This window comes from Amphiura filiformis, chromosome 2 (genome assembly GCF_039555335.1).
Source record: "Amphiura filiformis chromosome 2, Afil_fr2py, whole genome shotgun sequence".
Lineage (NCBI taxonomy): Eukaryota > Metazoa > Echinodermata > Ophiuroidea > Amphilepidida > Amphiuridae > Amphiura > Amphiura filiformis.
Genome location: NC_092629.1, coordinates 41,802,278 through 41,828,441, shown reverse-complemented (window position 1 = coordinate 41,828,441; position 26,164 = coordinate 41,802,278). Strand labels below are relative to the sequence as shown.

Here is a 26,164-nt window from a genome sequence, read left to right as displayed (position 1 = left end):
TTGTAGGTCTCGAGACCGGCCTCGGTCTCGAGACCAGCTAAGCTTCTGGTCTTGGTCTCGGTCTCGGACCTGCTGGTCTCGGTCTTGGTCTCGGCCCTCCTGGTCTCGAGGTCTCGGTCCGAGACCGGGTTCGAGACCGGCAAAATAGCACTATTCTGGTTGCCTGGCAGAAATTCTGCTCAGACAGTTTTGAATCATTTAAGATTTTACTAAATCCTCAATTAACATTTTCAATCATATATCAAGACCTACTCATTTACTTTTCAATTAGGTCCAATTAGTAATTGTTCAAAACATTGTATAAATTAAAAAAAGAACTCTATCTCAATCTCCAGAATCCAGTTCTGTTAAAATCTACTTTTAAACAATTTCATTGGTGCATTTGTCCAAATAATCTTTTTTATGGACGTGCCAAAAAGTGGCAACATGAAAGGACTCACAAAGGTATACCAGATAATGTTAAAATGTACATTCTAGTAACGGTTATAGAAACGTTTTCATAATATTTTACAATAACGTTTCCGATTTTTTGAGTGCATTCTTTTATAGCTTTTGGGCCCAATATTATTATTGCAATGTTACTAACGGGTCATTTGAATCGTCTTATTTATCTTGTTTTGGATCCAAATGTTTTAAAAAACAAAAAATGTCTTTAAAAAAGACAATGCCTCCAAGATACCAGTGGGCACCTTTTGTTATTAAGGAGACACTTATAATGCTAGCTTTAAGGTAACGCTATTGGATATAGATTTTTGTCTGATTGAAATATGTGATTCCATTCTCTCCTGATTACAAGACTGAACATTTTATTTTAATCGGATATTCGGTTACCAAAATATGGCCTGTCAAAATGGCGCGAAACCAAGAAGTTGGCAACAAATTTCTTTTATTTTTGTTATGCAATGTCAGGTAGGCCTTATTTTCTAATTATATATGCAAGAATTATACGAAGTAAAATGTTCAGATCGGCTACAAAATAAGATATAAAACCCATTGATGCCTTTGGCAAATTTCCATTTGCATAATTAATTAGGGCCCTAATCAGCTTTTCTAATAAGTGGCCCTAATTAATTATGCAAATTGAAATTTGCCAAAACGCAAACCGTAATTTTGTAGTATAGTGTGTGTTCTACCCATGTACCATGCCTCAGTACCATAGCTCTTTTAATTGTATCTGATTATCTGAAATCTTTACTTTGCATAATTCATGCATGTAATTAGAAAATCATCTGGCAACTGGACTTGTCAAAAATATAGAAAATAAAAAGAAAGTTGTTGCCAATTTTTTTTTGGTTTCGTGCCATTTTGACAGGCCATATCTCAAGAACCGAATGTAATCTACATGGCATAAGCTTTAACATATTTAAATAGAAAGAAAATCTAAATTTGTGCATTAGCCAATAGGGCCACGGTCACCTAAAGCCATCTTGCAATCTTGCAGATAATTCTGATGTATGAAATAACACCTTCAAACTTTCAGATATGAAGAGTTCCAGATGCAGGCAGCCGTTTCTGTTTTTTAAATATTGTTGTATCAAGAGTCATTTCTCGTGGATTTTTTGACTGAAAATTACGATTGTAAAGTTTCAGAGTAACAAATTTTTCGTATCAGATTCTTTTATGCATGTTTAATATATTTTGTATTTAGGACTAAAATAATATTAATATTATTATATTTAGGGGGGGGTTCATAGCCCATTACTTTTTTTTATGTGAAGTTGAGTAAAGAAATCACAAACATGAGTGTTTTTTTTTGTTTGCTTCATTTGTGCTTTGTCTTGCATCGAAAGGGTCAATATCAACACCTTGTTTGTAAGAAGTATTGTATGGGGAAAGATGATTCTTGCATTTTATTTTTATCTTAACAAACAAAAAGCAAATTTCTCAGTCAGAGTCTTGAACGGTCATGGGTATGCATGCAAAAATATTGCAACAGTACTCAGTAGAATGTAAAAAACTGACATACATACCACCAACATGACCAACCACGCATGGGAATTGGGGAAGCAAATACTTTAAAACGAATTATATCAACGCAATAAAATTGCAATACTTTAGTACATGTATTTGAACAGCAATGAAGCCGGCCATAGGCGCGGCTAGGCGTATCATACCATACATTGCAGTTCAAATGCATCATGCTCATGATTGTGGCCTAGTCGAGCTAGGCCTGCATGCCAGTCGGTCTGCTGACTGGCCGCGGCACAAAAATACCTCAAATTTTGCACAAAACAATCCATGATGTCAAATTATCACATCCAAAGTGTCGCCATGAACGTCAGCTTCAACTTCTCCAGCCAAAGTTTTTGCATTGATAATCAGGTTTCATGTAATCATGAAATTAAACCTTGTTTGATGTGTATTCCCATTGCCACAGCATAACGGTTAAAAGCTGCTGATGAGCGCTGAGGTTACAACCTATAATTAAAGATCGAATTAAAAAAGACTAGTTTGCGCCTGACGTCATGACAAAGCGCGCCGTGATTGGTTGCTGACCTGCGCAGTATGGCATTTTTGGTCTGGTTGACAGGACGGCATACGCAAGCTAGTCTTTTTTAATTCGGTCTTCAATTATACAACGTATGAGTTTGAAAATATTCTAATGCATAATTCATGAGCTTGATAGACCCACACCATTAGCGCCACGTGCTAGGTGTTTCTAGAATCCCTATAGAATAAGATTAATTTTAATGCTAATTTATTGCACATGCTGAGGAAGCGTGATTACCTTTTTGAACATTCGGAAATGGCGATAGGCGAATTTATGTATGGCGCAGAGAGGTGGGGGATATATATTGGGCTCTCAATATTGGGCGGAAATTAGAGTACTTGTGAGAATATAAATTTGTACAATCGGCCTACATGCCGCGCAATGTGCGGCATTTTAGGTGTCAATTTCAAAGCAAACTACCTCCTGCGGAGGCAGAATAATTGAATTTTGGTTTCCTTGCTTAAAAAGCTAGCACTAAAAATGGACTGTATGGCCAATCATATACCAGTCACCGATCATTCAATAAAGATATTGCTTTCAAGGTCTCGGTCTCGGTCTCGGACCTGCCGGTCTCGGTCTTGGTCTCGGTCTCGGACCAGCCGGTCTCGGTCTTGGTCTCGGACTGCCTGATCTCGGTCTCGGTCTTGGTCTCGGATAGGCCGGTCTCGACTACAACACTGTCAGATATACCTGTCTTCATAACTAAAAATCAATTTCCACCGATTCAGAATTTTGGTTGACATCTCTTTATTTTGTGATATCAACCGGCTCTTTTTTTTGTGGTAAATATCTCTTTATTTTGAGCATGTGGGTTGTGTTGCAACGCATGCAAAATCATGCAAATCTATAGATTTTTTTCACAAGTTTATAATTTTATGTCATTTTCAAAATGAGCTCCAGCTCTCATATACCTACTCCACACATTAACAGGTATGTATCATAATAATTATGGCAGGAGGCATATTGCGAAATGCAAAGGGGTAGAAAGAATGCATCATTGTGAAGTTAGTCTTATTTGGAGGGGGGGGATCTAAAATGGGTTACATTTTCATCCAGAAATTTTTATTTTCCAAAGGAGCAGTGTATATGTGTAAATCCTTGGTTGTCTTGGAATACCTGCATTTCAGTCTTTTCACAGTATATACATTGGTATTTAGGGTTCTCTTTAGTGTAAATCCATTCATGTACAATCTTGTTAACTGAATCTGAGAAACTCTTTTCACAAAATATACATTGCTATGGTTTCTCTTTGGTGTGACATTGCTATGGTTTCTCTTTGGTGTGAATACTTTCATGCATAGCCTGTGAGAAACTCTTTTCACAAAATTCACATTCGTACGGTTTCTTTGGTGTGAATCCTTTCATGTGTAATCTTGCTACATGCTTGTGAGAAACTCTTTTCACAATATTTACATTAATTGATATGGTGTCTCTTTAGTGTGAATCCTCCTTTCATGTATAGTCTTTTGACCTGCCTGTGAGAAACTCTTTTCACAATATTTACATTGGTATGGCTTCTCTTTTGTATGGATCCTTTCATGCATAGTCTTGTCTCCGGCCTGTGAGAAACTCTTTTCACAATATTTACATTTGTATGGTCTCTCTTTGGTGTGACTCCGCTCATGTACAGTCCTTTGACTTGAAGTTGAGAAACTCTTTTCACAGTATTTACATTGGTATGGTGTCTCTTTAGTGTGAATCCTTTCATGTTTATTCTTGTAACTTGAAGTTGAGAAACTCTTTTCACAATATTTACATTGGTATGGCTTCTCTTTGGTGTGAGTCCTTTCATGTACACTCTTGTCTCCAGCCTGTGAGAAACTCTTTCCACAATATTTACATTGATATGGTTTCTCTTTGGTGTGAGTCCTTTCATGTCTATTCTTGTCACTTGAAGTTGAGAAACTCTTTTCACAATATTTACATTGGTATGGCTTCTCTTTGGTGTGAGTCCTTTCATGTACAGTCTTGTTTCCGGCCTGTAAGAAACTCTTTTCACAATAGTTACATTGGTATGGTCTCTCTTTGGTGTGAATCCTTTCATGTGCAATCTTGTTACTTGAAATCAAGAAACTCTTTTCACAATATTTACATTTGTATGGTCTCTCTTTGGTGTGACTCCGCTCATGTACAGTCTTGGGACTTGAAGTTGAGAAACTCTTTTCACAATATTTACATTGGTATGGTGTCTCTTTAGTGTGAATCCTTTCATGTGCAATCTGGCTACTTGCCTGTGAGAAACTCTTTTTACAATATTTACATTGGTATGGCTTTTCTTTGGTATGGATCCTTTCATGTACAGTCTTGTCTCCAGCCCGTGAGAAACTCTTTTCACAATAGTTACATTGGTATGGTCTCTCTTTGGTGTGACTCCGCTCATGTACAGTCTTGTGACTTGAAGTTGAGAAACTCTTTTCACAATATTTACATTGGTATTGTGTCTCTTTGGTGTGACTCCGCTCATGTACAGTCTTGTGACTTGAAGTTGAGAAACTCTTTTCACAATATTTACATTGGTATGGTCTCTCTTTGGTGTGACTCCGCTCATGTACAGTCTTGGGACTTGAAGTTGAGAAACTCTTTTCACAATATTTACATTGGTATGGTGTCTCTTTAGTGTGAATCCTTTCATGTGCAATCTGGCTACTTGCCTGTGAGAAACTCTTTTTACAATATTTACATTGGTATGGCTTTTCTTTGGTATGGATCCTTTCATGTACAGTCTTGTCTCCGGCCCGTGAGAAACTCTTTTCACAGTATTTACATTGGTATGGCTTCTCTTTGGTGTGAATCCTTTTATGTATAGTTTGTGCACTTGGGTAGGAGAAACTCCTGTTGCAATATTTACATTGGTATGGTTTCACTGTACAAATCCTTTTATGTATAGTCTGTGCTCTGTACCAGTACCTGTTTAATCTTGCTCTATGTCTTATCCCATGTTTCACATAATATGTGAAATTACTGTAAAATCGTCCGCAGTAGATACATTTGTATGGTTGAAAACTGTTTGCATAATTTGACTCAATCTGTACTTGATATGTCCTGCCTCGTAAATGCTGAAATTGGAGTCCATTCTTCATGGCTCTGAAAAGATAATGAAAAGATATTAATCAGTAAAAGGAATTGTTTTAGAAGTAATTGCATGGATATGAAGCTACTTAAAAAGGGACATGGTGATCCACTAACCCTACATAAAAGTTAAGGTTGAGGTCGATATATCCCCAGGAAATATAATTTTGGCATGTTAGAGGGATGTCATTTTCTTCGGAGGGGGGGGGGGGTCATGAATATGTCGGTTACCGGAGTCAATTTTTTATGACCCCCTATCTTGGGTCTAAAATTTAATGACCCCCCTTCCGCTTACACAGAATCAAGACAAATTATTTAATGCGTATTAAAATGTTGATCGTAATATTCATGACCCCCCATTCCAAAAAAATTGACAGCCCCCTTAAATGGATCTTGTTATCAATAATACCTTCAGACTCCTGCTGGGATTACAAGCACAACTAGATCTAGCTATAGATCTGAACCTAGCCGTAACCGTTGAGCAGATATGACCCCTTACTGACATTTGACAAAATGACCCTTAAATTTTGACCTTCATGGTCATAAACATGTTTCCCATGTTTAGAATGCCATATAAAGGATCACCCCTATCCAATTTGAGCTCGATTGTACCAATTTTAAAATGTGACCTTGGACCCCTAAACTTTGTCCTTCGGGGTCATAAACATCTTTAACATGTTTAGAATGTCATATGGATCATTCGTTTCCAATTTGAGCGCAATTGGACCAATTTCAAAAATTTGACCTTTGACCCCTAAACTTTGACCTATGGGGTCATAAATATTTTTAATATATTTAAGATGTCATAAGGATTATTTCTGTGCAAGTGGCATCAGCGTACTATGTTACATATAGTAGATATAATTTTTTGAAGATTTTTAATAACCGGAAATGACCCCTTAATGACCTTTGACCCCAAATCGGAGAAAAACTTTCATGCACCTGTTATAAGGTCAATGCATGTGTGTAAGTACCAACTCTGTACTATTTAATTTGTGCGAGAAGTAGCATTTTGAAGGTATTTCATAAATGACCGGAAGTGACCCCTTTGATCCCAAATCGGAGAGCAACTTTTGTGTACCATCGAAGGTCAATGCATGTGTGCAAGTCCCAACTCTGAGCCATGAAATTTGCGGAAAGAGTAGCATTTTCAGCTGAAATCACCTTTTTGACCCTTGTGACCCTTGCGTGACCTTTGACCCGGATCTTGTCACATATCATGTTACATCTTGGACAGTGTTGCTTGTGACCAAGTTTGATATAAAATTGGATCGGTTGAGCCCATATTTATTGGTCGAGCTATGAGTTAAAATATCTCATAGCTTGACCAATAAATATTGGGCGTAAAGCATCCAATTTTATCATTATTATGTTTTGGATCCAACATTTTCACACACTTGGATCCATCAAAATATAAAAATGGTCAAAATCGGCCTCAGCATAAAGGAGCAGTGGACGTGTTGCCAGAAGAAAGAAACAGCTAGATTTCAGAACCTAGCTGTGACGTAAGTCACGGCTAGGTAATGATACCTTTTGTTGAAATTGTTGGTGTTACATAATTTTGATTTCTAGGTTACAATTTGACCTGCTTGACATGACCTGACATGGTCAAAAGAGAATACAGTGCATGATAAACTGAACCAAGTCAAGATTATATCAGCACTGTATACTATATGTATATACCAGGCGCGTAGAAAGGCGGATAAAAGTGGGGCGCCCAACAAGGATTGTTGATCCAGCGTCCATTCGTCGCGACGTAGGGGGTGTCTGAGGGGGATGTGGCCCCCTCCAAAGTAAGCAACTTTTGCAAAATGAAGACCTAGTTGAAGCGATTTGGTGGACTATTTTGGCACTATTAGTGTGTAAAATTTTAGTTTGAAAAAGCCGAAAATTTGTGAAATGAGCGGTCCATGAAGCCTTTTGTGGACAAGTTTAAATTATTGTGTTAGGCCTACACATAAATTGGCAAATATTGAAATCAGAAGTGAAAATGGACACTTGTTTATCCACTACGCATGGGGGGGGGGGGGGGGTGTCTAAGGGGATCCACTCAAAAGTAAGAAACTTTTGCAAAATGAAGACCTAATTGAAGCGATTTGGTGGACCATTTTGGCACTATATTGGTGTTAAAAATTTTAGTTTAGAAGACTTTTTGCAAAATTAAGACCTAATTGAAGCGATTTGGTGGACCATTTTGGCACTATATTGGTGTGAAAAATTTTAGTTTGAAAAAAACCGAAAATTTTTAAGATAATCGGTCCAAGTTTTCCCTATTATTGTACATGTAGGCCTATAAATTGTGTTGTAAAATTTGCAAAATGAACGTCCAATTGAAGCCATTTGGTGCATCATTTTTACACTATATTTAAATCATTGCTTCAAAAAATAAAAGGGGGCCCGAACTCAATTTGCAAAATTTTAAATGTCACACAGGTCCACTGACAATTTATATAAAAACTTGAGACTCGCATTAAGCATGGATCGATGTGAGCACGGAGCCCAGGGGGCACTCCCACTTTGGAGGTGACGCGTATGTAGGGTGAAGACCCCCTTTTTCAGCGTCACTGTCACCCAAAGACCCCGCATTTTTACAAACACATGCTCTGTCACCCGAAGACCCCTTATTTTTCCATTTGATCTGTCACCCAAATTAGACCATGGGGCATGCATCTCTATGGCCCTTGGTTTTCCACTTTTGTAGTCCCCTCTTGGGCAGAACATGAAAACACAACAAATCAAGAGTAAAGATATGTCTGAATTAATATCCAAAAAGTTCCCACGTTTTACTTGGCACATTTAGGAGTTATTTAGGGTTAAAAAATTACAAAAATGTCAAATATTAAAATAGCTGTAATTTAAAAAATAAATTGAGTAGAAATTTCATTCCTGTTGTAGATGTTACATGTCACATGCATTTCCTACGCTGGAAAATAAAAATGTCACAGCACAACTCTAAAATATAAAAAAATGACAAAAATCATATTTTTTTTTGCTATTTTGGCCATTTTGACCTAAAAATGTAATTTTGCATGGGAAAAAATATATATTTTATTGATTTAAAATATATGTCATTATGTCAACCTAGTTATTCTGAACAAAAAGGTTAAGATGGTGAATGCCTGTGACCTATAGTTTTTGACCTATGGCCCTTTCGAATTCACATATGGACTAAAATACATGTGGGATGTTTTTGTTCAATATTTCCAATATTATGCCAAAAATGGTCCTTTATGGCCATTTTAACCAACTTGTTAGTTTTTGGAAAGTGGGAACTTCACTTAATAATATGAACATGTAATTGTACTTTAATGTTAAGCTATTTCAAGATCCACTAGTATGCCCACTACCGGGGTAGCAGCAATTTTTATCTACATTCAATGCAGTAAAATGTTGACTAAAATGATTTTGCTGCATTGAAATTAGTCAAATTGATGATATAATTGCTGCTGCCATGGAAACCGAGCTACCAGTGGATCTACAAATAGCTTAAAACGAAAGTACTATAATATATCCATAATATAAATGAAGTTCCCACTTTCCAAACACTGAAAAGTTTGTTAAAATTACTAAAAATAACCATTTTCAGCCTAATATTGGAAAAATTAATAAAATCATGCATATTTAGTCCACATCGTGATCATTAAAAGGCCCATAGATCAAAAACTATAGGTCACAGACATGCATCGTCATTAACATTTTTGTTCCAAATAAGTACATTGACATAATGACACACTTTTTAAGTCAATAAAATATATATTTATTTTTTTCCCCATGCAAAAATTACATTTTAGGTCAAAAATGGCCAAAATAGCAACAACAAAAAATGATTTTTGCCATTTTTGTATATTTTAGTGCTGTGCTGTGACATTTTTATTCACCAGTGTTGGAAATGCATGTGACATGTAACATCTACAATAGAAATGAAACTTCTACTCAATTTGACTATGCCGTAGTCGATTTTTGATAAATAAAACATGTTATTGTAACGGTGAAGATTTTTTAGGGTAATTTCTATTTGTTCAACTTCTGGATCCAGGGACTTACTCGGGCGATATCATTAATGGAGAATCCCGTTACACAAAATAAATCGACACGATGGAAGACTTGTAAATATACAATGTTATGCTCCGGCTTTAATATAATATTAATAATGTAGAAACAATATGAAGATCGATGCAATGATAATAAGAGCCATTCCATGTCATCTCCAGGGATGTACACCGCAGCACACAGTGACATCGCCCCGATATCTTCATAGTAGAAATCGCCATGGTAGGTTGAATCCACAGCCACCCATGACCATTTTATTCGGATCTTATGAGATGCATATTATTAGCGAAGTGACCTGACTAAGGCTACTGACATAGACGGGGTAATTGATTTCTCGCTCTGTGAGCAAGCTTGTATACGACATTGCGGTCAATGGTTATACTCTCTCCACTTGAGTGAGTGCCGCTATAGCCTGCTGCTGCGCTGTAGTCCATACAAGACCAACGCAATATAAAATTGAGAGTCTTGGTCAAATTTTGAGTTCAAAGCGCACGGCCAATTTTCAAAGCGCACGCTAACGACTATAATATCTGTTCAACACATATTTTCAAGTGTATGAGACCACATCTGGTTTCTTGAGAAAAATTCATTTACGGGAGATATTCATCATTTTCTAACTCAGTATCCGAAGATTTTCGTCTGATATCAAAATCGTGCATAGCAATTCACGTGTATCGATCCCGTGTATTCATTTTAATGTCACTGCTGCACCAAATAATTATTAGCCATCAGGCGATGTCGGTGTGCAGCACCTCTTCATTTTTTTCTTTTTCTGTGTGGTGGTAGATATTGATGAGAGAGTAAAATCCTGAAAATTTGAGCTTCATACTCCATTTCGTTTTCCTGTGGCATCAGTTTGAAATTTAGGGGGGTCAGCGTAAAAAATGTGTCGCAACGCGAAAGACGATGTTTGGAGGTCCATAAATGTATAAAGGGAACCCCCAACAACTTTGAAAAGTATGTATCCTGGGGTACTTTTTTGTGTAGAATTCAAATCTGGCATCAGAAAACTTGTGACTCCTTTACTTTAAAAGATATAGGGCCCTCAAAATGCTACTTAGTCCATCCAGGACCAACTTCGGGGGGTCAGAACTCCAAAAGTAAAAATAATTTTATGGTCCATTTTTTGCCAGTCAGAGCCCTTTGGTAGGACATTACTCTTATCCCATATTGAGCCTATTAGAACACTTTAAGCTGAGATATTACCCATGCAAAACTCCAATTGTACATTTTTTGTACATTTTGACCCCCCTGAAAACCAATGTCAGACATTTTGCCCCACCATCAACTTCAGGTATGTTGAAAATATGTTCTTGGACAGCATTTCTGAGAGATATTGGTTTGGGACTCGATGACTTTGCTTTAAAAACATCAGTTAGGTTTGCCTACTCACATATGTCATTCCAACCACATCAACAAAATGGGTTGGTTGGTCAGTGGTCATCCCCTCAAATTTTGCTGAAAATCATTTCTAGCATACCTCTATGAGCATAATGAACACATTGGAAAAAAATGAATGCTCAACTCCAAGCGGTTTTGGAGATATGGCTTGTCAAAACTTGGCCCAGGCCCCCACTTTTTGCTCTCTAAAGTGCTCTTAAAACTTCTATGAATAGTAGACAATAAACAATGAAGACATAAACATTTGATGAACTCATAAAATTGAGAATCAAAGGATTGTTCATGAGGTAAATGACCTTTTCAAATTAAAGATGAACCATGATCTATTAAAATAATTTCAAAGACAATGATGTTACGATGGAAAATAACTTAACTTGATGATGATCATGATCGATTAATTACACAACAGATAGAAATATAATTTGACATGAAACCAAAAACCTATATTAATTAAGAATGACACAATCAAAATAAACAAAATAATAAACATGGTAAATAATGATATTACCTTAAGTCCTAACATTTCAACCCCCACCCTTATTATTAAGACCAACCATTCTGATGTCGGTTACATGATGCCGGTAATCATGATGAAAACATTCAGTTCTCGAAATTATACTGATATTTATTACATCAAAATACTAGTATAAAATTGTTATGAAAAAGTTTATATAATTATATTAGTGACAGTAAAAGTAATGTATACGTAGGCTTATATTATTGAATGCAACATCATAATGTCATTATATAAGCACTTCAATACTGAACAATTCTGATTTTAGAATCTACCAGTTTATTAATAGCATAAGTCCCAGTTAAAAATCGACTATGGACTTTCAATTTTAAACGGGACTTTGATCCCTAACACAAACACTGTCAATCAAACTTGTTTATCATCCAATCCAAAATACAAGCATGGTACAAGACGCGCTCATGTTCCCGCCACACATAGGCCGCATAGCTGTGTACCATGTAGTTATTAATGGTAATGGCAGGTGCCCGGAGTATTTAAACCATAACGAGATCTGTGCGACCAATCACAAGCCAGATCCATTTAAAGATGCATTACATCATGGCCAATTTTAGTAGGCCAGGAATCCGACAATCTCATCCATAGAAGCTCATAGACAGCCGTGTTAAGCATGTAAACCGCAATCCAAAGTCAGTAGTCCACTTGGGAAGCTGACAAACAGAGGGAGTACAGTGACTGAAAAGATGATCAGTTGTGAAAATCTATCAATTGTGCACAAATTAATGAAGGTAGAAAGACCCCTATTCAGCAAAAATCTTTATTTTAAGGTATTTCTTTAATGTTCATTGATGACATGAAAACACATACCAAATTATATACAAAAAATAATTTTTGCATAAATTATGCAAATTACGTAGTCAAAATGGCCGCCAATAGCGGCCATTTTGACCGATTTCTGATGCACTCTCCTGGTCAAAGTATACCACCTATCAACATGAAACTTGGTATTTAGATGTATTGAGTAATTCTACTTGTCCTCTGACATTTTCCAAATTTCAAATTAATTGATCAAATTTGCATAATATTCAAAAATATGCAAATTTCATATTTTTCGCACCTCATTAGCATGCGTGGAGGTCATAGCACAAAATCTAAACATTACTTCAAAAAACTAAAAATGTCAGGACAAGCAGAAATATCCAATGAACAGCTATGCCAAATGGCTTTTTAATTGGAATAAACGAAAATGAGATATTGTGCATCAAAAATTACACTATTGTCCAAAATAGAAATTGCAAAAAATGACAAAATAACATTTAATAATTATTACTTTGTGTAAATTGTCATCAAAAATATAAAATATACCTCATAATAGATTAAAAACACTTCAAGGTATACAATATTTACCAAAAGTAATAATAATACATTTTTAATTAACAAAACTAGCCTAAACCTGCTCAAATTTATTTTGAAAGTTGATTTGATTAAAAATCGCAGTTTGAAAAACAATAAAATACAAAAGAAAAAAATTACATGTAAAAGTATACAAATTTCATAAAGTTTTCAGGTTTTTGCCGAATCCCTTGCCACATTTATAATTTCAACTTTTGAACAGAATATTGTATTTGAATGGGGTAAAAAGCAAAGGAAAGCTAAGAAATGTAGTTTTCTGTTAAGGAAAATTTTACAAATTGTCAAAAATGGCATTTAATAGGGGTCTTTCTACCTTAAATCTGAGTTTTAAGCTTGAATTCAATATCCAGAGTATGCACAATGGGCAAGTGGACTACGAGGTAGTCTACTACTCAATTTATTTTTAAAGTTACAGCTATTTTAATATTTGACATTTTTGGGCAAAAATGGAAAACAATCATGAAAAACACATTTTAAACCCTAAATAACTCCTAAATGTGCCAAGTAAAACGTGGGAACTTTTTGGATATTAATTCAGACATATCTTTACTCTTGATTTGTTATGTTTTTATGTTCTGCCCAAGAGGGGACTACAGAAGTTAAAGATAAATGCCCATGCCCCATAGTCTAAATACCCTTATTTTTCAATTTGAACAGAAAATTTCATTTATCACTGATTTTGTTACTTATTTTGAAAAAACCAAGTGATTTGAGAAGCCAATTAGAACTAAAAATTTGATGTTCAAGGTTTTTTGGCACTGTTTCGGCTCTCACTCAAAGGTTCCATTAAAAAAAGGTCATGTTCTCACCTAGAACTAGCCCCGTTCCACAAACCGCGACGCCTCTCGAATAGCGAGCGGAGCGAGATCGGCTACTATCCTACAGTTGGAAAATCATCATCCAGGTATCAGAGTACAGCACAGAAGCCAGTGCTATTCTCACCCAATGACCCCATAATTTTTACATTTTGCTCTCACCGAATGCCAAAAATCATGCTCTCACCCATTGACCCCATATTTTTTACATTTTGCTCTCGCCGAATGCCCCTCTCGCCGAATGCCAGCCCTACACCTATATCCATAAGCCCGGGAGAGTTTAAAATGGGGGGGGGGGCTGTTTTAGCAAGTCGAAACAGGGGGGGAGGGGAGAGGAAGCATTTGTTTGCAATCCGAAGGAGTAAAGAGGAAGCAATTTAATTACATGGGGCACCTTTTAAATAAAAAGGCTTTAAAAGGCTTATAAACAGGACAGAAACACTTGCACCGAGACATGTTTCTCGTCTGAGTTTTCAAAAAAAATGGAGGAGTTTTTTTTAAATATTTTTTTTATCGAAAAATAGGTGTAGGTCTAAATAGGCCTACCCATATCTGGCCTTATATTTAGCGTAAAACAAGAGAGATTAAAACATGGCATTACCTTTTCTGTGTCCATGATTTCCATAATCCACAAAAAACAATAAATCCTGTTAGGTCCTTCTTCCAGTTTTTCCACTGGAGTTTTGAACCTCTCATTTTAAATTTAAAACAAAAAAGAGAACAAATCTGGAAATCACTACATGTATATTAAGTTTACGCCTACTTGACAACATTTTTATGAGTAACATTAATGTTATGGTGTTATACAGATAGACTAAGATAAGATAAACAAACATTAAACCATATCCCACAATGCTCCACACAAATTCGGTGCTGTGCCCATGCATGGTATTCATATTTTGTTTTTATGCTAACACAATATTGTATAGTACAGCAAAAATTCTGAATACTGGGAAACCATTTGGGATCATGATTCTTTAAATTTGGCAATTATGTTTTGTTATAATATTATTGGCACCTATGCCAGACCTCCAGAGCAGTTTGGCCAAGCCCTGATAAGACCTTGCAGAATCTCAACCATGCTCATCTATAGAACACATGTCTCTATTCATAATAGTGTTTGTAAATTCTTTACGTGACCTTTTAATGTGTTAGTGTGTAAAAACTCATACCTTAAAACTTGAGGTCAAATTGTGAGTTTACATACATGTCACCAAACTATGCACTTGAGACCATTTTGGATATTATTTTTATTCATACAATGTAGTTAGGCACTTTGACCACTGAGCGTCCTTGGGTACAGAAACTCTTTACTCATACTAGTATTCCACAACTTGAGTTTGCATTTTAAGACTAGGGGTCTGTTACCGTCAAGCAAAATTTTAAATATGTGGACAAACTCAAAAAAATAGAAATCCTTGATTCTTTTAGCATGGAAAGGGTATAGGGGGGACATTTTAAAAATAACATTTAAAAAGTTGCATTTGGCCTGTTGGCATGGTAACGGACGAAACAAATTTGAGTCGAAAATGACCAAAATTTTCAATTTTCATTTTTGAAAAAGTGCAAAGTTTGGTCGAATGCCACAAATAAATAAGATGTGATATAATTTTTTATTTTTTTGCTTCAGATAGCGGCATGCTTTGGTAGTCCTTGCAAATGAAGAAAGAGCTTGTCACTCTTTTAAAAGATCCTTTAATTTTAAGTAGAAAAAACACATTTTTGGGGAAAAATTGTAAGTGTCATTTTACCCCAACATTGAAGGGTGTAACTGTAAAGAAGAAGTTGATATTTTGTAATTGTATGGTGGCATAGCTAGAGTGAACCCTTGCTGACAGATATATAGTTTCAAAAAATTGGGGTCTCAACTTCTAAAGAAGTTCTGGCTTTTTAAAAGTAACAAGTTTTTGAAAAAAAATTGTATTTTTAAGGGGAATTTATGGCAAAAAATACAAATTTCGCTTAACAGGATTGTGTTTAAATAACCGTAATGAAATAATTATTGAATATATTTCTATTGATGAAAAGATTAAGTGACTTCTTAAATTTGAATCCCAGTTTTAAATGGTACAAGCAAGCTATATTATACATACAGGCCTTTTAAGCATGTTAAGCAGATCAGACAGATCGCAGTGCTATTCAAATACAGATAGTGGGCAGCGCTTGGAAGACAGGTTGCTTTTAGCATCAGACAGCTAGCTACCCGGTACAAACCCCGAGTTCGCCAACTTTACGAGACCACCAATCAGGGGCTGTGCAATAATGATAAGCCCTGTAGGAAGGGTAAATATGGGGGGTGTCCAAGAATTTTGGCAACCCCCAAAAGGGGGGGAGCAATTTTGGCAGGTCAAAGGGGTGAGGGTTCTACTGTCTGTTCAATTAGCTTAGATTCTTGTATTTTTAAGATATTTGAAAAATACAAAATTGTGGTCAAAGTCATCAAAGAAAAGTGTTAGCACATCCCTAGACCCAACGTGATTTATACTTTTCAAATTCCAAAGTTCAATTTGAAACCCCATTTCTTTTCAATTTTGGTCTTTTCCCATGATATTTTTATAAAAAGCTGTAGGGCCGTCGGGTACCATAAACTTTTTGAATCAATCCATTTAGTGCAATGGGGGACGAACCGGCGAATGTCCAGTTATAATAATTAGATGCGCTGAGATAGTATTTATTCGTCCATCCGTATCAAGAAGTATTGTCAGGCAAAATAGTAATATTTGCCAGTAATTTGTGTTACAACCACACGTACTGTTGTAACATTAGGGGGCTATTAATTTCCTTAGCAGGGGGGTCATAAACTTTTGGGGTAAAATAGGGGGGTAATAAAAATGTTTGATGACCAAAATGCAGGGAGTCACAAGATGACCACAGATAGTGGGGTTTATTTTGTTCAAAAAGACTGATTTCAATACAATTTTATAAGTGTATCGGTGGTGGAGGGGTCATAAAATTGTTTTTGCGGAAATAGGGGGAATCGCAATTTTATTGACGCCGACTTTTGACAAATTTGGGACCCCCCCCCCTTCCAAAGAAAATTATAGTCCTCTTACTTTGGAATTATTTATTTATTTATTTATTTATTTATTTATTTATTTATTTATTTATTTATTTATTTATTGTGTTGATAGGTCTGACAGGGTGTGGGCCTATAGGCCTATTATAAAACTGTTGACGGACGTGTTGATACTACGCTTTATTCGGTACAGTACGCGTATTGTTATAGAGGGCAATACTATGGGCTGTATGCATTGTAATGTACGAAGTAGCCTGGGTTCGGATCAGTACCCTCCGGTCGTGCACTGTCTATCAGCTATACACACGATCCAATAACAAGAACGGTATAACAATTCAAAAGACAGATCTAATTGTCAGAGGGACAGGTCGATTCCACAACCATTCATACCTATCACCTGATTTTTAACTTTTATTGTATTATCATGCAAATTCCCCGCGGTGGACAGAATTTTCTTTTTAATTCGATAGGGTCTTTGCCCTCCCTAAGTTCAGAATGGCCCGTCCCACTCGATTTGTGAAAAGGTCGCGAACCCGTTGGGTGGACCCAGGTAACTGCCTAAAATGAGGCAAAATTGAAAAAAAATGGGGTTTCAAATTGAACTTGAATTTGAAAAGTATAAATCACGTTAGGTCTAAGGGTGTGCTAACACTTTTCTTTGATGACTTTGACCACAATTATTTATTTGTTCAAATATCTTAAAAATACAAGAATCTAAGCTAATTGAACAGACAGTAGTACATGAGCCTATACCATGGTTCCTAGCCGTCGCAGAGGAGCTCATACTCATAGGGTAGTGTCAATATACTGGTAAACGACTGATTTGCCCAGGTTTTTGTAAGTTTGCCACTGCTTTTAGCATCAGACAGCTAGATACCCGGTACAAACAACAGAGTTCACCAACTCTACAAGAACACCAATCAGGGGCTGTGCAATAATGATAAGCCCTGAAGGAAGGGTAAATATGGGGGGGTGTCCAAGAATTTTTAGCCCTTCTCTACAAGGGGGGGCAATTTTGGCAGGTCAAAGGGGTGAGCGGTCTAGTACATGACCCTATACCATGGTTCCTAGCCGTCGCAAACATTGGCAAAGGAGCTCATAGGGTACTGTCAATATACCGGTAAACGACACATCTGATTTGCCCAGGTTTTTGTTTGCCACTGCAAGCTAGGTGGTGGCAATGGACATTGCAGGCCTTGCCATTTGAGGTGAGCGATCGCTCTCGCTCGCCACCGCTCGCCCAAACTCGATATCTAGCGAGCGATTTTCCACTCGCCACAGACACTTAATATCACTCGCTGTGAATCTCCTAACATCAGCCATCGAATCAGCCAATTCAGCATTTAATCGAGCCTGTGCTGCCTCCAAGCGGGCAAAGTCACAAATATTTAGTGCGCTTCGCGCATTTCAACTATATACATAAATACCATATTAAGACCGAAGCTCTACTTGATTATACCCAAATAAGTGGTATATGTGAAAAGTTGACCACTCGCCTAGCATCATTCTAGCGAGTGATTAGCCACCGCCTTTAAAATCTAAACGACAAGGCCTGACATTGGAGCACATTTCCGGGGCAGACTATACTACAGACACGCTCTGATATGGGCTTAGAAAAACAGTGCAGAAATGTTCAAATATGCAAAATTCTTTGCTCACTACGCTTGCATTATACATGTACATCTAGACCATTATTATAAGGTTTGCAAATTGGGAACTCAAACATATGTCATGTGCGGGGGAGCAAAGATGAGTTGGCAGGCCGGAAGGAGTAAGCAATTCTTTTTGGCACGCCGTTTGGAAGTTTTAAGCCTAGCCCTCAACATCAAGAAGCATGTAAAGTTTCATCTCCAGCAGATGGATCTTCAGGGAATTCAACATCAGAAAATGTTAACCAAGAAACATTTGAAAATCATCAACATCATGATTCATGAACTATGTGCTGCTTTTAACATCAGGCAGCTATAGTACTAGTACTAACCTGGTACAAGCAACAGTGTTCACCAATTCTACGAGAACACCAATCAGCAATAGGAAGTATGTGAAGCTTTATCTTCAGTAGATGAATCTACTTGTTACAGTGGATTCAAGAGGTATTGCAAACGCTATTCAGTTACCCAAGGAAACATGTACATCGACATACATAAAGCATTGAAGCATTGACGCTAGTAGCTCACATTCAGTCAGGAAAATATGACAAAATTACAAACATCAAAATTAAAAAGCCTTCTAGCCAAGATAAGAGGAAATACAAACGGACAGCAATGCATTCTTTCTGAATCAGAGATATGATTAGGTCATGAATTGGCCCTAAAGGTTATATACCACTAATAGGCCTGGGCGGTTCAGTGCGTTAAAACAAGAAAAGTCTCAGGTCAACCTACATGTACATGTGTATGTTGAGTTTTTGATCATTTGGCGTCTAAATCATATAGTTTCACCTGATATTAGTGGCATTTAACTGTGAGAGTTCTGAATATGAGAAACGTCCACCCGAAATTAGCCATTTTGCCATTGAAACCTGTGTAATACATAATTATTGGTATTTAACCTATAGTCAGCAAGAAACAAACAACCCCAATTTCCAAGAAGCAGATAGAATTTATTATTGATGGGTATGAGCATGGAGAGGTCACTGGGAATCCAGGCTGGGAATAGAGAGACCCTTCTGCTGTTGCTACTTGAGCATCACTTTATGATGGGTTGGCAATGGCTTCACCATGTCCACATTTAACTTTAAAAAAAAAAAAAAAACCTGACATTGCATTTTAAAAACAATAATTCAAGTGCATTGTCCAGTCCCCCATGTTTTTATAAACATGTTTCTATTGTTTTGTACAATGTTTGATCTTTCTTACATTTGAGATTTGTTTTCAGTATCATGCAGTCTTAGAACTAAATTTATAGATAACATTGTATAAAACAAAGAAAAATGTTACTTTGTATGTCAGTTGCTGTTGTTGCTGTAAACCCCAGATAAGGTAGAAACAACTGGTAAAAAGGAATTTAATATTATAAATCCACGAAATTATCACATTCTCATTATGTTTAAACCATATTTAGATTATTGGTGAGGTATTTCAGATAAAGTCAATCAATGAGTCCAGTAGTGAATATAGGCCTAAATAAGAAGTAGAAATGATTATTATACATGGAAACCCCTAGCCTACTCCAGAGTAGTGACCAACTGAAATATAATGTGTTTTATTTGGTTTCAATAGTTATAATCGATTTATCCATTGTTTAGGAAGAGTAGAGATTGTAAAAGACAGATAACCACCACCAAGAAATTAATGCCCATGGTAACCATTTTGCGCCTAACTTTGCATATTTTTCATGCATTAAACCATATGGCTGGAGCAGGGTCACTGGCAGTTTACTAAGTGAAAATTACTTAAATAAATGATAACCAATGGTTATGATGGGTCAATGAACTATTCTGGGTATGTTATTTGCAAATCACAAGCCAATAAAGGATTTTTTATACTGTGAAAGTGCCATGTAATTAGCTCATTTTTATCGAAAATAGCGAACTTTCTTCAAAGTAAAACTTCGTTATGGGGTAAAGACCCCAATTTTTTTATTGGTTGGTTGATCATCCTCATTCATAGTCATTCTCATCCAACCCCTGACTTTAATCAGCAAACTTCTTCTTGAGAGTTATTGAATTTCAAAGTTATACCACTTTTACTAATGAAAAAAATTGCAAAAAAGAGGGATTTTGCATTGCATATTACACAATATTCTAGGTGGGTGAGAAAACTGGCAGTACTATTTTTGTAACGTCTGATACATAGGTATTTATCAGCAGCAATTTAAATTGTTCCATACTTCTAGCAATTTCATTAGTGCTAGCTAGAAAATGTGTCTTTTTGAACTGTAAAATTGAAAAATGGACTTTCCTGTGGCAATCTTCAAAGAACCGTTACCATGGCAACAAGGGATTTTCGAATTTTGATCAAGTTACAAAATCATTAGACCCAAATACCTTTCCTATCACAAGATTTAGGCAAATTCCATGAACCTTTATTTTTGGCTTTGTCCGCACATTGCTGAATTGATCCAGACCCCCAGTCTTAAGCACTTACTGTTTTATGATGCTATTGAACTATGTCGTTGGAAATGAGGCTGGTTTGCCTCCAAAGACTTGAAACAAGTCTAATGCTTATTGAAGAAAACAAGTCTACCGCCATGATTTTGGAACTATAGGCATAAAAATGCAATACAACTCCTCAATCTTGGGAGCTCTACATGATTTTACTCATTTAGCCTGAGAATCTTTGGCATTTTGGTATGCAGGTTTATGCAGTTTTATGCACATTTTGTATAAGGCTAATGAAAGTTGACTCCCAGTTTCCCGTTACCCGACTCCGGTCAAAAAAAATGCCGATCAAATATTTCATTATTTTCCATTATTTCATTATTTCATATTTTTCAAGTTTTTAAGAAAAAAAGGATAGTTTTAATGTCATCTTTCATGTCCGACACGTATTTTAAGCACTTTTACGCCGACCCTGACCGGCCCGAAGAGTCTTTGCAAATGCTGGGTTAAACTACGTTGTAAAATGGCGATATCGTAGGGCGCATTTACTGGAGACTAGCAATTCCCTGCATCTAAGTTTCTCCTACCATTAAATGGACAGACCGAACACAAAGAGAGGCAGCCAAGTTCGCGGGAACCAGCATATGAACAAATATGAAAGCATTTCTACCGTGCACTATGTAGCGCGCTATATATAGACAACATCAAAATAAATAAAATAAATAAAATTTGAAGTCAAATTTATTCTGCTTTTCTTACAAATATATGTATTTAATAAAATAATCTTATAAATAAAATGATTTATTTGTCAATTTCTTGCATGGTTGTTTTATTATTAACACGTGCACCCTGTGATGATTTTTACCAGCAACCTCCATGTGAACGTTCGAATTGTCAAATTTAGTTTATTTCTGCTTTCAATTTTGTTTATTTGTTCATTTTGACTGTGACAATTTACTTTCCCCTACTGGTGTTTTTTGATAAATATGTTTATTTCTGTGAAGGTGGAGGAGGAGGGCAAGGTCCGACTGCCGTGGACAATTATTACAACCGACATTGGTCAATCATTTAATGTTTTATTTGCCGGACTGTCGCTGTCTGATCTCGAGATAGTGAGATGCAGTGTTGGGGAAAGCAAGTTGTCACAGTCCTCCAGGTTCTCCAAAGACTATCATGGACTTCTGGTGCTTTCATATGTTGCACAACCTATAGGTTAATTTGAAGATTCCAAAGAAGATGTGCTAAATTAAAATTTGTTTTGAAGACTAAGTTGGTAAAATATTTGAGTGAAGCATGGTCATTTAATACTATACTTTATTATTTTATTTGGGCCTTTGAAGATTAATTTGAAGATTCCAAAGAAGATGTGCTAAATTAAAATTTGTTTTGAAGACTAAGTTGGTAAAATATTTGAGTGAAGCATGGTCATTTAATACTATACTTTATTATTTTATTTGGGCCTCAAAACATAGCATTCCGTAATTAACTTTGCACCGATAATGAAAGTTTGAAAATAATGAATAATGAATAATGAAACAGTCACCTACCCAGTCATGAAAAACTATGTAACGGGAAACTGGGGATCAACTTTCATTAGCCTAATGCAAAATTAACTTGCCGCGTTGTTCTGTGGTTTCCCGATAGTTCATTGCTGTGCTATGGGCTTTTAATAGCACTTTTACGTGTAAAATGTTGTACCCAGTTAGGCTAGCTCACATCACATACTATAGGTGGCGCTATTCGTCCATAGGGAAGTGGAATGTGCATGTACGGTCCAAAAATGGCTTTACTGTGGGGCTCAATGGAGAAAATCACTAAAAATTAATTTTGACAACCAAAACCTAAGTGATGTTGACTTATGTTGGTACTGGCATGATACTGGATTCATAAAACTATCACATAGTGCAATCCATGTTCCACCAAGTCGACGCTCGATTTAGCTCAAAAGCAATTTGTGTGTAAATCAAGACCATCCAAAACAGCTTTCTTACAGTAAAGAATAGGAGGTCATCTGGGGTCACATACAGTAGTGTGCATTGTACATGTGCCTGCTGTCACAATTTCACACACAAAATTTTGGGCAATTTGATGACACTATTTTTGTCTGTAACTTCAAAAGTATATGCACTAGAAACATGATTGACCCCTTATTGTTTAGGTAATTTAATTCTCTTTCAAATGAAAGAACTTTCAGCTAAAAATATTGAACTTCAAAATTTTATGAACATCCCTAACCCAGTTCAATTATAATTTTATATTGGAATGCGTATGAAGCAGAATTCATTAACGGGACTGAGCCAATCATGCAGTAATTTCTATATGTTTGTACCGGGAATTTTCCCAGGCGGCGAGTGGCATGATAGAGCCGGCAACTTGTGAAACCGCCCGGCCGTATGGCATTTTCCATATACTCGGTTAGTTTTGTGGGGTTCATTATCGAACCCCAACGGTTTTAGCTTGTATTTATATTTATATTATTTATTAACATAGGCCTATTTGTTTGTGATATTTCAAGCGTTTTAAAATGTCAAAATAATCCCATTCAATTACACGGTTGACGATGAAAATTTTCTGAATTTAGTGAATGCACGGTGCACGGCGACCACCACCTGAATTATCCGACACAGAGTCGGGCACAGAGTGTGAGTGGGAAGTGAGCATATTCATGACAGCGAAAGTGTTTGGCGTTTACACAGCCCACTCCGGGCAGCCCACATGAAATGGGCTGTAACGCCCCGGCCCCGGCATGATAATTTTTTTAAAATTCGTGAATTTAACATGTTTAAGCTTACCTGTTATTAGTGTTAACTGTTTGGCCAACTGAGAGATAGTGAGGCGGCAGTGTCAATGCGGTTTCTGACAATAAATATGCACTCAAGCAAGTGCAACTAGAATGGCTGTTACTGTGTTACACTGTGTGTGAACCAAAATATAACCCATTTAAAAACAAACAAACACACAAGCACGATTACACGATGTAAAATTTGTACTGCCGAAATTCAACACAATTTTTTTTTAATTGGGTGGCGAGCTCTCTGTGCAATGAAGTTGAAATTAAGGGCGCAAGCCACCAAATATTAAACTTACGGTTGCGTGACTTCAGTTTTTTTAATTAATGAAAGTACTTTAAAAAAAAAATAAGTAGCTTCGGAAATAAAATGACATTTTGCCGAATTTGATTGAAAATTCATAATTCAAAAAGTAAATGAAATATTTCAATTTTTCTTTTGATTTTGAAAGCATTAGTCAAGTTACATAAAGTAGTGCAAAAATGGGCTCGAATTTGATTGCAAAGATGGTTTCTAGAAAAAGGGTAAGTTTATTTAGTTGCTAAAGCCCTTACATCAACAAAAGTGGCAATATAAAATAAATAATAAAATAAACATAAAGGCTTGAAAATTGTACCAAACCTATTCTTTTAGATTCTATTCATCAACACTTTATTCAAAATCAAAATGAATCAAATCGAACCAGTAATAATTGCACAATTTTAAAAAAGCTGTTTTTCTCAAAAAGTCTTTTGCAACTATTACAAACTCTTCATAAGGGAGCGATCGTTATGGAAGGGGTAGGGAAAATTTAGGGGGACCTGAATTTATTTTGGGTCTTAAGGGGGGAACCTGAATTTTTAGTTGAACCAGGGGGGGGATTGTTAAGTCTTAAATGGAGAAAATCATGAAAACAAGGGGGAACGCGCAAATTTTGAGCGGACGCAAGCAGGGGAACACGACATTTTTGTCAATATATTTTCCAAAACGCCCATTCCCCCTGCCGTAAATAACGATCGGTCCCTAATATGTCTACTCATATATATAATTTCATTAACGAAGTACCATGTATGTCCACCCTGTTTTACGATATCAGGGTGTCCCATAAAAAATACCGGGCGAATGAATTTGGACAAACTTGAGTCGAGACTTATTATAAAAATCCAAAAATCAGCGTGTAGCCCATTTTATTCTGCATCCTATACGTCAATTTTACTGGAATCGGTTGACTGATTGCGAAGAAATGTGCAATTAGGCCCTACATAACGCATTCGTCAATTCACTTCATCCCAAGTTTGAAAGAAAGATCATTCAACATAATGCGCACTATTATAGTGGTTAACTGTCAACGGGCTTCATATTTTGTTCTGTGAAATCCTTTTCGTTCTTTTTAAACAATTATATCTGTTTCTTGAAAGTACTTTAAAAAAAAAATAAGTAGCTTCGGAAATAAAATGACATTTTGCCGAATTTGATTGAAAATTCATAATTCAAAAAGTAAATGAAATATTTCAATTTTTCTTTTGATTTTGAAAGCATTAGTCAAGTTACATAAAGTAGTGCAAAAATGGGCTCGAATTTGATTGCAAAGATGGTTTCTAGAAAAGGGTAAGTTTATTTAGTTGCTAAAGCCCTTACATCAACAAAAGTGGCAATATAAAATAAATAATAAAATAAACATAAAGGCTTGAAAATTGTACCAAACCTATTCTTTTAGATTCTATTCATCAACACTTTATTCAAAATCAAAATGAATCAAATCGAACCAGTAATAATTGCACAATTTTAAAAAAGCTGTTTTTCTCAAAAAGTCTTTTGCAACTATTACAAACTCTTCATAAGGGAGCGATCGTTATGGAAGGGGGTAGGGAAAATTTAGGGGGGGGGGACCTGAATTTATTTTGGGTCTTAAGGGGGGAACCTGAATTTTTTAGTTGAACAAGGGGGGGGGATTGTTAAGTCTTAAATGGAGAAAATCATGAAAACAAGGGGGAACGCGCAAATTTTGAGCGGACGCAAGCAGGGGAACACGACATTTTTGTCAATATATTTTCCAAAACGCCCATTCCCCCCTGCCGTAAATAACGATCGGTCCCTAATATGTCTACTCATATATATAATTTCATTAACGAAGTACCATGTATGTCCACCCTGTTTTACGATATCAGGGTGTCCCATAAAAAATACCGGGCGAATGAATTTGGACAAACTTGAGTCGAGACTTATTATAAAAATCCAAAAATCAGCGTGTAGCCCATTTTATTCTGCATCCTATACGTCAATTTTACTGGAATCGGTTGACTGATTGCGAAGAAATGTGCAATTAGGCCCTACATAACGCATTCGTCAATTCACTTCATCCCAAGTTTGAAAGAAAGATCATTCAACATAATGCGCACTATTATAGTGGTTAACTGTCAACGGGCTTCATATTTTGTTCTGTGAAATCCTTTTCGTTCTTTTTAAACAATTATATCTGTTTCTTGCAAAACATTTAATTAGGTTTGTTCATATTTGAAAACCTGCACGACATTGAAAATGAAAGCTTGCATGTAAAATGATGCTCGCCACTTGTAAATCTCTTTTTCGTTAATGTTGATATAAATCTTGCATAAAGAGTTATTGCA

The 26,164-nt window shown here is 36.2% G+C and overlaps 1 protein-coding gene across 1 annotated transcript; it reads right to left on the bottom strand.

The window, feature by feature from the left end:
* Positions 1-3,227: 3,227 nt before the first annotated feature.
* Positions 3,228-23,772, bottom strand: LOC140146233 (uncharacterized). The gene is made up of 2 exons (XM_072168016.1): positions 23,562-23,772; positions 3,228-5,575 (listed from the first exon to the last, which is right to left on the bottom strand). Exon 2 carries the CDS (start codon positions 5,569-5,571, stop codon positions 3,901-3,903), a length of 1,671 nt encoding a protein of 556 aa, XP_072024117.1. The 5' UTR covers positions 5,572-5,575; positions 23,562-23,772; the 3' UTR covers positions 3,228-3,900.
* Between the last annotated feature and the right edge of the window lie 2,392 nt (positions 23,773-26,164).

Bases quoted from the DNA above. Each gene is read 5' to 3' on its own strand.
- LOC140146233 (XM_072168016.1), bottom strand. From the start codon at position 5,571: ATGAAGAATGGACTCCAATTTCAGCATTTACGAGGCAGGACATATCAA.